We start from the raw sequence: 13,994 nt of genomic DNA on the forward strand, positions 1-13,994 counted from the left end.
TTTGGTTTTGGTTTTCGGTTCACAGCCAGACGCAGCGACTTTTCAGGAATTTTCATTCACACCTAAGATGAGCACGAACTGAAATTTCATCTGTTGGGATACTATGTCATTTCATCTAATACTTTGACCTCTTGATTTTAAAAGGAGTACATTTGACTTCAATAGACCTAGATGGGATCTAGTACCATCCCATTAAAATTGCAGTTAACTCGTAGGCAAATCTGAGGTGTAGCCTGTGGAAAGCAGACATTCTGAAGAGATCAAAAGGGAGAGAGAGCTCAGTCCAGAGCAGATGACTGCCCCACCCAGGGGCAGGGTGAAGCTGCCCCAGGCTTTTGACTACCATGGTGATCTTTTCCCTCAACAAAGCAGGCTCCAGCCACCACTCACCACTCCAGCCTCAGATCTGACCAGTGTGCTCCACAGGAGGCAGGAGGCCAGAGGCAGCTCCATAGCCACAGGAATCTTTAGTTTCCTTCTGTGTCAAGGGGGTGATAGCATCATTTGCTTAGCCTCTGTCATGGTTGCTATGGGGACCAGATGAGAAAATGGATAAGACAGTTCTTTCCAAACCAGAGAGTCCTGCAGAATCAAAGGGGCTATTATACTACAGCCTCATCTATGCCTCGGTCACCGAACAGGTCCAACTGTAATGCCTTGCCCCATCTGACTCCATGCCCAAGGGGATAAAAAGGCCAGCCACCCCCAACTAGTCAGTCCTAACTGTGATCAAGTTTGAGATCATCAGTCTACACTCTCCCAGTCCAACCCGAATGGTGGGTATCATGGATGGCCCATGTCAGGTGTTCACTTTTGGCAGAAGGCAAACAGGCAAATTGGTCCCGTGTTTAAATCTCAAGATTTCTCAGCAGGGAGAGTATTTACCATAGGAAACTGTATGGTGGAACCTGGTCACCCAAAGCCAACCTTGGAGCCTGCTTCTGGTCCATCGTCATCGAATGACTGGGGCGCTTTGTCCCAGCATGGAGGAAGGTAAAGGACCAGCAGGCTGGTGCTTCACAAACTCAGAAGGATTGCCAGGAGTTACTGCAGGCAGGACCTTCCCCACAGGCCCCTCCATGGTGGTCAAGGGGAATGGCGTGGACAGTGAGAACCTGTGCAATTGATACCCAAACACATCACTTTTAGACGAGGGTGGCCGCATTACCAAACCATAGCACCACCCAAGGAAAATGGATGCAGGAAAAGACACGGGATTGTGGCGTAACCCCAAGGAGGTAGGTGTATTGGTCAGATTTTATTTTCAACAACGCAACCTCGGCTTGGGAAGAGGGGACTTCAGGTGAGGAACTGCCCAGATCAGACTGGTCTGTGGCCATTTCTGTGAGAGACTGTCTTGATGGATGATTGCTGTGAGAGGGGACAGCCCACTGCGGGTGGCGCAGTTCCTAGGCAGGTAGATCTGGGCTGTATCAGAAAGCTAGCTGAGCATGGGCCTGCGAACCAGCCAGTGAGTGACGAATAAGCAGCTTCCCGCCATGGTTCTGCTTGAGTTCCTGCTTGAGCTCTTGCCCTGACCTCCCTCAGTGACGGATCGTGACCTGAAACTATAAACCAAATAAACCCTTTCTTTTCCAAGTTGCTTCGGTCCTGATGCTTGCGGCAAAAACAGAAAGGAAAGTAGAAGAGTAGGAGAGAGAGCCAGCCTGTGGGAAGGACACTTGCTGAGGCTTCCATGACCCCTACTGCATCCGGATTACCATGGAGGGCTCAGTGCCTCCTGATAACCACTGTGAGGAAGTAGGGGACCAGGGCTGCTTAGCCTCTATGGGACCTGAGAGGTGCTTCCCACAGGCCATCCTTAACCCTTTAGGGTCCCAGCAGGGGATGAGAGTGGGTTCCTAGTATGTAGGACGCTCTCTATTCATTCTCTTTCAGAGACTGGTCCCTAACCCAAGTTCCCCTTGACTGGTGTGCTCTGCTGAAGGTCCCTGTACCTGGGGGTAAGGCAGAGAATTATCTCAATACCTCGAGTACTGAAGGGTATTGGCCTAGGCATGAATTCCTTTTCCCATCTCTTCCTCACACCTAGAGAAATAGCTTTTGATTTTTTTCTCTCTGTGTGTGTGTGTGTGTGTGTGTGTGTGTGTGTGTGTGTGTGTGTGTGTGTTGTATGTGCTTACGTGTATTTGTGTTTGCGTATGTGTGGGTGCACATGAGTGGGTATGCCTGTATGCTGCCAACGTGCATGTACTTAGGTGAGCACGTGCATTGAGGCCCAAAGTTGACGTTGGGCGTCTCCCTCAGTCACTCTCCTCTTTCTTTACTGAAGCAGGATCTCTTGCTGAACTGGAGCTTAGCAATTCCACCTAGTCTAGCTAAGCCAACTTGCCGCCGGGATCCCCTGCCTCTGCCTCCCAAGAGCTGGGATTACATGGCCACCACACCTGTCTGGCTTGTGTGTGGGTGCTGGGGATCTGAACTCCGGTTCTCATGCTTTCATACCAAGCACACTTTATTCATGACACCATCTCCCCCGCTCCAAACTCTAATGCCCAATTGGACTTAATTCAGATTTAATTTTTTTTTTTTGGTATTTATATGTGTATACATACGTGTGTGCAGTAGGTACATGCTCACACACAGACTCAATTTTTTAAAATTTTTGTTTGAAATAAAGTCCTTACCCATAAAAAAAAAAAGCAACTTTGAAAATCAGTAGATGAGTAAAATTTAAAAACATGCTTATACGCATACAAAATCTATTTGGAAAAATATATGACAAAAATGATTTGGATATAAAAAATTTATAAAGTTTTAACGAGGTCAAAGATCATAAACAAAATAAAAAGATAAATGAAAAAGTGGGGAGAAATCACTTTGGACTTACATGTCAAAGGATGAATGTCACTAACATACAAAGTGTCTCTGAGAATAAACATCGGGGGGCCCGAGAGATGGCTCGGCAGTTAAGAGCACTGACTGTTCTCGAAGAGGACCCAGGTTCAATCCCCAGCACCCACATGCTTAAACTCATCTTCAACTCCAGTCCCAGGGGATTTGACACCCTCTTCTGGCTTCTGTGGGCACCAGGCATGCACACATTAACACAAGAAGATGAGACACCCATAAATGTTAAATAAATAAATAAAAATTGTAAAGGAATCAAAGGGGTTAGAAAGAAAAAGCCTCTACCGTGGAAGCCTGGCTGACCCGAGTTCAATTCCCAGAGCCCACAGTGGAAGGGGGAAACTAGTTCCTAAAAGTGTTTTATGGCATGTACATACATGTACATATTCACACACACACACACACACATGTGGTGGTATTGTGTTCCCCAAAATATTGTGCACCCTAATAAACTTACCTGGGGTCAGAGAACAGAACAGCCACTAGATACAGAGGCTAGAAAATGGTGGCACTCGCGCCTTTAATCCTAGCATTCCAGAGGCAGAGATCCATCTGGCTCTCTGTGAGTTCAAGGCCACATTGGAAACGGCCAGGCATGGTGACACACGCCTTTAATCCCAGAAAGTGATGGCAGAAAGCAGAAAGGTATATAAGGCGTGAGGAACAGGAACTAGAAGCTTTTAGTCTGTTTAAGCTTCAGGCTTTCGAGAAGCAGTTCAGCTGAGATTCATTCTGGATGAGGATTGAGAGGCTTCCAGTCTGAGGAAACAGGATCAGCTGAGGAACTGGCAAGGTGAGATGGCTGTGGCTTGTTCTGCTTCTCTGATCTTCCAGCGTTGACCCCAATACCTGGCTCCAGATTTGTTTTTATTAATAAGACCTTTTAAGATTCATGCTACACACACACACACACACACACACACACACACACACACACACACACACCATGTATATACACAATAATAAGTAAATAACTTAAACATCAATTCAATTATCCCTAACTACATACAAGAAAAAAGATGTCCAAGACTCAGTTGTAATATTAGGAATGTCATATAAGAGACTACGACGAACAAATAAACCTAAGTGGCAGTCAGCGGGTGCCTTTGTGAGCGGGTCGTGCAAAGGACACACGTGCCACTAAGAAGTGTTTGGAAATCATGCTGCCCATCCTAATGGTAAACACTATTTTTTTCAAATGCTACACGTAGTAGAACAAGCAAACACTTGCATCACTGCCAGAGACAACCAGATTTCTGGAGAAGACCACATGCTGTCTTCTGCTTTTCTGTTTTTGTTTTTCCATCCTCCGGAGCTTTGCCTAGCTCACAGTTTTATCTTTGTGCCTGGGAAAGAGGCTGCCCATGTACCAGGGGGATGAATCCGGAGTGAACCCCGCCAGACCGGCCAGGAGAGAGCCAGACCCCAAATGTCCTTGGAGACATCTTGATAGTCAGCCTCCAGCCTTGTGAATGCCTTTGGAGCTTAATCAGGACAAGCTATCAGTTGTGAAATACCTAGGTCCTTCTGAAGGAGGGCCACCACAGACTCACCCTACCATTGTGTTCTGGTGACCCTGTTTCCATACTACGGCCCTGCACTGGATTGCATCTGTGTTTAGTGAGGTTTTCTGGTGAGGAACAAACCATGAAACCGAGTTTGCGCACAGGAAGCTTGCACACAGGAAAGTGCCTTTCTCCTTTATTGCTAGAGTCCCAGAGCCACCTGTGGGCGGTGTCCTGTTAAAGCTGGAGATCTTCCGGACTTTTCTGAGCTCAGCCTTGAAAATAACCCATCTTATTATATCAAAAATACTCACAGGAGGAGTTTATCTAGCCAGAAAAAGGGTATTAGATCCCCTGGAACTGGAGTTATAGGCAGTTGTACCAAGAACCAAATCCTTGTCCTCTGCAAGAACAGCAAGGGCTCCTGGACAGCTAAGCCATCTCTTCACCCCCCCCCCTTTATCTTCTTAAAAGGAGAAAGCATAAAATAAATGACTCTGACAACCAATGTATGTGGTAGGAAGCAAACTCAGGCAGCTGAGAGTTCTATGAGGAGCCAACTCCCAGAAGTCCGTGCCCTCAACAGTAAATCACAAAGGCGTCCTGGCAAGGGGCGGGGCAGGGACTCAGCGCCGAAGGCAATTAGTGCTCAGTAAACAGGGCAGATTGGTTTGCTCTCTGCCCGGTTCCAGGCCCACCTTCCGAGCAGCTGGCGTGAAGGCTTTTGAAGAAAAACAAACAGGAGTCCACGCTCCCATAGCAATTCAATTTACACAGCGGATCCCATTTGATTTGCGGAGGAACAGCCTGTGTTTGGTTCTGTTTGCTTTGTTCTGTGGGCAGAGCTTCTGGATGGCAAAGCCAGGAAAATGTGCCGAGTCATGATTCCCTTCTCCCAGGATTTTGACAAGAGCCCGCTTGGGCGAGGCCAAGAGCTGAGGCAGCCCTACAAGCAGGGGATAATAGAAGGTCCCTTACCCCTTTTTCTAAGTGAAACTCTGCAGGGCAAACATCACCCCCCTGTGCCCAGGGGCACACGCTGCCTCCCACAGGAGAAGCCGCGCTCTTGAGAATAAAGTCAGAATAATAAAAATAGTGAGCATTCGTGGGTGTCAGCGGCTTTCCAGTCACCTCCATGTTACTTAATTCTCAAGATAGCCCGGTGGTGTCATTTATAAAAGAGAAAAACAGCATCTTGAGGAGCCGATAATATGCTCATGGTCACCCAGACACAGGGGCTGAGCTAGACTGAGCATGGGCCTCCTTTAAGGAAAAAGCCCTCCTTCTTCCTCTTCTCCTTCCTCCCTTTCTGGCCGTGAGGGGTGCACACCTCCGCTGTCCCTCCCTCTCTCTCTCTCTCTCTCTCTCTCTCTCTCTCTCTCTCTCTTATAATAAACTCTCGATATGGATGCTGTGTCTGCATGGTATGAGTGACTTTTCACCGTGCCACGCCACTGCGAGTCTCCCTCAGCCACCAGGGCACCTTGGCCCAAGGTGCCAAGGCCTTCTGCGGGGCTGTATCCTTACAGAGATAGCATCCCAAACGTTACGTCTTCACAGACCTCTGATCCCTGGTGGTAGTTCACTGCTTTCTCAAAGAGGGATCTCATAGCTGGCATCCTTCAGACAACTGAGCACATAACAAGGGTACCAAGACGGTGATTAAGGAGGAGAAAATGTACTGTAATGCTAACCATGTGTTTCACACACTCGGGGCAATGCTCCTAAGCAAAAGGGAGGCATTCTGTTCTTCAAAATGAGTCTCTCCTTCATTCTTGGATCCTCCAGTGTAAGGATAATCCTGTGCTGACTGGGAACAGCCACAGACCTTCACCATCAACACATCATGCACACAAGCTCACACACACACACACACACACACACACACACGCTGGAGTCATGACCTCCTAGTGCCGATCCTTGGGGATTGTTCCTCCCGAGGACTTTAAACACCAGTGGTAGAAACTTCCCTCCTGATAACACAACTACCTAGGCACCTGGCTCCTCAGCCAGGTGAGGACTGCTAAACACTTCTAGGCAGGGCATTGCAGACACATTCCCCTAGTCCACACCCTTCCCACACTCAGCCCACAGCATTTCCGGTGTCCAGAAATCTCTCTCTATTCACAGAAGACTCACTTCGGGTCGATATAAATGTATCAGGCTCATTTTAAAGGCTCGTTCTTGGAAAATGGGCAGCCCTGGCATTCGTATTTATATAATTTCTCTGCTGAAACATGTTTGACCTAAACTCCCAGGCTGGGCACGGTTTCCCACCTACTTTAGGAACCCAAGAGAGAACTCTAATCTCTACAAAGAGAAACCGGCTCATTTTGCTCTAGGAAATTATTTTCCTGTGCTTTCATATTAGAGCGATTGTACCAAGACAGTTCCGTTTTGTATTATAAAGCAAAGGCCATAGTTACCACAACACAGGGGTGTTGTGAGAGAGAGACCGTAGAAGCCTGGAACACACTGAGGAAGTGATGAAGCTGGACATGGTGGTACCTGCCTGCCTATCATCTCAACTATTGGAGAGACTGGGACAAGACTGCATTGGAGCCTTGGAGCCCGGGCCAGCCTGAGCAATGCAGGGAGACTCTGACTCAAAAAAAGAAAGCTCTGGAATAAGACTTCTCCTCCAGGCCAGGGTCCTGCAGTTCTGACACACTAGCTCTTCCAACCCAGGAGTCAAAATAGTTCAGTCCATTGGCTTTTGAGTCTGCTCTGGTCCAGTCTAGAGCTAAACTATATCCAGTAATGTATATACTTAACATTCCCGTGGAGTGTCACGGCATCCGGGAAGGAAAACAATGTGCCGAGGGAAAAAAAACGAACCGAAATATTTCATCAGAACTTAAAATTCATTCTCTAGACAGTGGCTAGTGCATACACAGGGTGGTATTGATGGGAGGGGCACATCAGGGCAATTGTCAACATTGGCGGATGCAGACAAGTCAGCAAAGTCAACCCTTCCCCGTCACTGGATATCTTGAACACAATACCAACCAAAACAGGACCTTGAAATCAAACACGTATAAGGTAAACTTTATTTATTTATTTATTGCTTAAAAAAATCATAGCTATAAATTTTAAAGATTTCTTTTTTAGTGCATGTGTGTGTGTGTCACCGGTACACAGAGGCGTATGGGAGACAGAAGAGGGTGTCGGATCCCCTAGAGCTGGAGTGATGTTTTATTTTCTAACTTTGAGAGACAGAAGAATGAGGTACAGAGAACTCTCCAGAAGTCTGAGTGTGGTGCACCAGTCTAATGTGCTTTGAGCCCCATTGTTACATTACTGAGCAGAACTGACAACCAAATCATATGCTTGGACACAGCTGGTTCCTGACCTCAGGGGGGCGCTCTGGGGGCTTGTGTAATACAGTGCTTCAGGCGCCTGGAAAGAAGGCACTGTAATGCACCAAATAATCTCACATATCTTTTAAGAAAATAAGCCGGGCGGTGGTGGCGCACGCCTTTAATCCCAGCAGCCTTTAATTCCAGCACTCGGGAGGCAGAGCCAGGTGGATCTCTGTGAGTTCGAGGCCAGCCTGGTCTACTGAGCAAGATCCAGGAAAGGTGCAAAGCTACACAGAGAAACCCTGTCTTGAAAAAAAAAAATGAAAAGACAATTTTGGCACCACAGGAAGGGAGCCCTTACTTAAAGAACCCTTGGCTGTTTGTTTTAAAATACCTAACTTTATGGCTTATCTTTTTTTTTCTTTTATTTAAGAAAAGAAAATGTTTGTCTATTGCCAATGTGTTTATTCCCCCCCCCCCCCCATGGTGCTGGTGATCAGCGAACTCAGGGCTTCCCCCACCTGCCATGCCCTCACTGTTCCCCTGAGCTTCAGGAAGCACAGCCCTACCACGCCAGTCTACAGCTGTCCTCGGGCCCTGTCACCTGAATCCCTGTAGACTTCATTAAAATGCAGATGCGTGGGCCAACATGCAGAATTAAAATTAAAAGCATAGTATCAAGCACTTAAGTTTCTGGAGGGTCTGTAGGGGATTCTGAAGCATGGCGAAGTTGAAACCCATTTCTTTTTTTTTTTTCCCCGGAGCTGAGGACCGAACCCAGGGCCTTGAACTTGCTAGGCAAGCGCTCTACCACTGAGCTAAATCCCCAACCCCTGAAACCCATTTCTGTAGAGGAAACCCATTGGTTGAATGAAACCAAAGCTGAACCCATTTCTATTTATTAAACATTATTTCTGCCCTCCAGTGTTCTTGGGATTACATAAGGGTGGATGAGAGTATTGGTTTCTCTTCACCCTGGCCTTTCCCACGTCTAATGAACACACAGAGCATCTTTTTTTTTTTTTTTTTAGCCCTGTCCATGAATTAAAATGCAGTAGTGGAAAAGCCCAAGAGAAATCACCATGGGCTTCATTTGGAAGACAGGCCAGGCCTTGCAACTCATTCCCACGGTGCTCCAAGCAAATGGATGCTTCCCACTTGCCAGACGGAATGGTTCAGAGGTGTATTTCCAAGCTGGAAACCGGCAAATCAGTAGCTCTTAGGAGACACCAGCAGAGTGGATGCTGACCAGCACCAGGGAGCGAGGTCCTAGGAGCCAGCCACGGCGGGGGGCTGGAGGAATTGAACGAGCTCATACTCAGTGGACACCAAATGCCCAACAGTGCTTCAGCAAGGACAACAAAATAGAAAACGGATAAGACTGGACAGCTGTGATTTAAAATAGTTTGTCTAAAGTCTTCAAAGTCTTAGTGACATTATAACCATAGCTTTCATTTCTGGAAAGGAAATGGCTTTAGCGTCTTCTCTGGACTTGCAGGTCTGGGCATAGAGGAGACAGCAATTATTCCTTGGGGGGGTCTTCACAAATATCCTGTCATGAGGAGTGCATGGCTGAAGACAGGACCCCTTGAGTACCTTGCAGTGGTAGAACTCATGGGGGAAAGCGGAGACTCAGCTTCTTGACCCAGAGAAATCTTGGTGAGGCTAGTCAACAGTTTTACATCCAGAACTCACCAGCAAAGGTGAAACAGAACAGTACCATTTCTCGGAGGAGGGGAAGACAAGGGACAGAGGTTATGCCCACAGTACATAAAAAAAAAGCAGGGTATGTGAAAGTATGTTCTCCTTCAGAGTCAGCCGGAGTTTTGCTACAAGGTCTTGACTCTAGGGAACCTGCCTAACAATTTTATATATATGGTATAAAGTAGAAAAATAGAGAAAATAATGCCTTTTAATATCCCCCTAAACATTAGAGGCAACTTTGTAGAAAAAGGTTGTTGGCGCTGGCTTAGGGAGTTTTTTGTTGCACGTGTCCCAACAGGGCAAGGCGGCGAGCAGCAGGATGAAGCCCCCCAGCAGGACGCAGCAGCCACTGAAATAAAAGGCGATGTCGTAGGTCTGCGTCCAGTCATAGAACCAACCTGAGAAAACAGTGAGGAAAAACAGAGTAAGTTTCACAGAAGCGGTGTTCACGGGGGGGGGGGGGGGGGGGGGGGGGGGGGGGGGGGGGGGATGTGTGCATGCGCCCACCTGCTTCCAACGTGGCCGACTGTGCTTTAACAGTGGGGGTCTTTTAAATATTTGAGGTGGGTATTTTTAGGTTCTTCCAAATAAAGAATGGGCACAAAGCCAGAGGAAGTTTATCAGCTTAACTGTAATCATATCACAGGGGTGTGTGTTTCCGCGCGTGTGTGTGTGTGTGTGTGTGTGCGCACGCGCACGCGCGTGCGTGTGTACTGGGTCAGGGTCTCATGTAGCCCAGGCTAGCCCAAAACTCAACACATACCAAAGATGAGCTTGAACTTCATACTTCAGATCCTCCCAAGTGCTAGGATTACGGGTGTGGGCTACCACACCTGGTTTTAGTCAGAGCTGGAGAATAAACCTAGGGCTCCCTGCACACTAGGCAAATACCCTTCCACCCAAACTACACTCTAGCCCTAGTAAAATAATCTTAAATAAGCTACCATGAAATAATCCATTTGACTTTGTGCAAATCTACGCTATTGCTGAGAACTTCTCTATCTGGAAATGTCACAGTGAGGAACAAGAAACTGAGCTGACTTCAACATGAACATCTTACCAATAATCGGTGGCCCGAGGCTATTCCCAAGTCCTGCAAAGAACATGAGTATTCCATAGGCGTGGGCTAATTTGTCAATCCCCACAGTCTTTGTGGTCACATACGGGAAGATGGACCAATTGCCAGTAAGGAAACCCAAGATCCCAGAAAGTATCGCCAGGGTGACGTAGCTCTTGGCAAGGGGGATTGCACACAAGGCCAGACCCGTGATGATCAGGGTAGCGACATAGAGATACAAGGTGTTGATCCACTTGAAGTCAGCCATGATGCCTAAAAGAAGCTTGCCCACGGCTGTCATGATGCCGATAATGGAGATGAGTGGTATGGTGAAGTCCTCTTCCCTCACGTTGGAGCTTCTCGCTACATCCTCCATGAGCAGCGAGGGCGGGAACCCTCCGATGTCAAAAAGCAAGATGGCAATGAAAAGGGCGGAGAAGACTTTGTTTTTAAAAAGAGACACAGTCTCACCACAGTAGTTCCTATATAATTGCCATTTCCTCTTGGCAAGCTGCTTGCAAAAGTAAGTCTGCTCCACGACCTTCTTTCTGTAAGGCTCGGGCTCCTTGGCGTGTGCTGCAGCTGCAGGATTTTTAGGAGTCTCCTGTCTCCAGTCACCACGGGGCAAGGTGCTGTTGCATTTATCTTCACTCCTGTAGCTCCTGTCCAAGATGATTGTGTTTTCTTCCAGGCTCTTCTCTTTCTCGTTGTACGTGGAGTACCTATCTAGAACATTCTCCGGAGCTATTTTTTCAGGAAAAGGAGAGTCGGAAGGCTGCAAGGGTCTCATCAGGCTGCCACAGGCTAGTATGTTTAAAGCCAAAGCGCCCACAATAAGTAGGCACCCATCCAGGCCATAGAACTCTATCAACACCCTCTGCAGAGCCGCATAGATGAAAAGGCCCACGCTTGACCCTGCAAGAGAGCAAGAACCTCTCAGTCTTCGTCTGATCGTTTTTACAGCCTTAGAACACGCACCGGTGGCATCACAGAGACAATTATGATTAACACTGATATTCATGGGGCCTTTGTATTAAAGCCATGAGAACACTGAGATGTCAGGACGGCGGTATTGACGGAACATCCATCTTCAGAATCAACATCCAAACACCCTGTTTGTATTTAGGGGTTTTTTTTTAAAGGATTTTAAATTTTTTATTTTATGTGTATGAGTGCTTTAGTTTCATGGTTATATGTGCTCCACATATGCACAGTACCCATGGAGGCCAGCAGAGGGCATTGGATCCCCTGGAGCGGGAGTTACAGACAGTTGTTAGACTCCATGTGGGTGCTGGGAACCAAAGTCCCATCCTCTGCAAGAACAGCCAGTGCTCTTAACTATGGAGCCACCTCTTCAGTCCTGCCAGGATTTATCTCATTTTTTTAACTATACACACATGCACACACACACACACACACACACACACACGTGTGACTTCACACATACACATGTGTGTGACTTCACACACATACATACACACACGTATGTGTGACTTCACACACATACACACATGTATATATAGGCTGACTTCCAGTGGGTCAACACACACACACACACACACACACACACACACACACACACACACACATTTATAGGCTGACTTCAAGTGGATCAACACCTTGTATCTCTATGTAGCTACCCTGATCATCACGGGTCTGGCCTTATGTGCAATCCCCCTTGCCAAAAGCTATGTCACCCTGGCAATACTTTCTGAGATCTTGAGTGTTCTTACTGGTAATTGGTCCATCTTCCCGTATGTGACCACAAAGACTGTAGGAATTGACAAATTAGCCCATGCCTATGGGCTGTGTGTGTGTGTGTGTGTGTGTGTGTGTGTGTGTGTCTTTATGTCTCTGTGTGTGTGTCTGTGTGGAGTGAGTGCCCACAAAGTCCAGATGAAGACATCAGATCCCCTGTAGCTGGAATTACATTGGCTATGAGCTGCCTAGTGTAGGTACTGGGAACTGAACTCAGGTCCTCTGTGAGAGCCACAGTGCTTTTAATCTCTGAGCCATCCCTCCAGCTCCCTGTAGTGTGCTTTGGATACACGCTCTTATTCATTACTTTTAATGGACCTATTGAGTACATCCTCCTATAACCCCCAATCTACGGATGAAATGAACAGGGGCTAGAGAGCTTGAGACATTACCCCAGAGCTCAATGCTGTAAAACAACATAATGCAGTCAGCCTGACTCCAGGACCCCATGGAATTTAGTTATTTAAAAATTTTAATTATATTTTTTGTTTGTTTAGTGTATATTTTTATATAGCCGTGCACTTTCCACAGCGTGCACGTGTGTGTGTGTGTGTGTGTGTGTGTGTGTGTGTGTGTGTGTGTGTGTGTGTGTGTGTGTGTAGTCAGAGGACAACCTTTAGGAGTCAGTTCTCTCCTTCTATAATGTGGGTCTCAGGACTTGAACTCAGGTCATCTGGTTTGGCCGCACACGCCTTTATCCACTGAGTCATCTTGCTGGCCCTTATAATAGTCTTAACATACACTGTCTCTGACTACCTTTTACATTTACTGTGTACTGGGCTCCATGCTACGTTTTATTGCCTTTGGAAAAGCAAATTTTTACATTTTAGTTTTAAGACGACTGCTATAGATTAGTTTTAGGATGTAATAATGGTTTGATCACTTACATTCATTGCTGAATCACCAGAATGAGCGATTTGTATTCTTAGCACATTAATGGAAGTATGAGAAGAGGCTGAAGTGGGATTTGATGGAGTATTTCAATTATAGTACGCTGGCTTATACATCACACAGGAACAAAAAACGCCTCCTCTTCAGCATCCATCTCCCTAAGCACAGTTCTTGTTTTTTAAATTGAGTATTTAAAAAAATTTAAATATCCCTGGGAAATGCCATATCAAACAGCAGGAAAATGTAAACAGGTTAATTTTTAAAATTCCGAGTTAGATGATCATAGCATCCATACTCTAAAAACTCATCTCATCAACCAATATTATAACCAGGAGCACAGAGATGGTTGCAGCGGTTAGGAAACACTGGCTGCTCTTGCAGAGGACCCAGGTTCAGGTCCCAGAGCCCACGGGACAGCTCCCAACCATCTGTAACTCCAGTTCCAGGGGGAATCCTACGCCTCCTGCTGGTCCCCTTGGGCACTGTGTGAATGTGGTGCACAGACAGACAGGCAGGCAAAACACCCATACACGTAAAATAAAGATAATAGACAAATTCAAAATCCCTTCCCTATCTTTGAACAGTGGTACATGCTTCAACAGCTAGAAACAGTTCAGAGAACAAAGAATGGGGGGGGGGCAGAATGGGGAACTTCAAGACAGCTGTTCTGTGTCTTCACCCATGGACTGTTGGTGACTTTTATCTACACGCTATACAGATTCTAGTAAGATGCCACACCATTACACACTAAACATGTTCTTCTCAGAATATTTAAATGTATTGTGTATGGATGTTTTGCTTGAATACACATCTGTGCACTATGTGTGTGCCTGATGCCCGGAGAGGCCAGGGAGGGCATTGGATCCCCTGGAACTGCAGTAACAGACGGTTGTATTCTGCCATGTG

General features: G+C 46.7%; 1 protein-coding gene across 6 annotated transcripts in view; it reads right to left on the reverse strand.

Annotated features, from left to right (window-relative positions):
- Positions 1-7,419: 7,419 nt before the first annotated feature.
- Positions 7,420-13,994, reverse strand: part of Slc16a9 (solute carrier family 16 member 9) — a 44,241-nt gene continuing 37,666 nt past the window's right edge. For all 6 annotated transcript variants that reach the window (XM_052744750.1, XM_052744751.1, XM_052744747.1 and 3 more), the window contains 2 exons: positions 10,443-11,354; positions 7,420-9,780 (listed from right to left, as the gene is read on the reverse strand). In XM_052744750.1, the coding sequence (XP_052600710.1) occupies positions 9,602-9,780; positions 10,443-11,354 (1,091 nt within the window). In that variant the 3' untranslated portion in view covers positions 7,420-9,601. The remainder of the gene's footprint in view (positions 9,781-10,442; positions 11,355-13,994) is intronic.

This window comes from Peromyscus californicus, unplaced genomic scaffold, assembly GCF_007827085.1.
Source record: "Peromyscus californicus insignis strain IS unplaced genomic scaffold, ASM782708v3 Scaffold_19__1_contigs__length_69161282, whole genome shotgun sequence".
Lineage (NCBI taxonomy): Eukaryota > Metazoa > Chordata > Mammalia > Rodentia > Cricetidae > Peromyscus > Peromyscus californicus.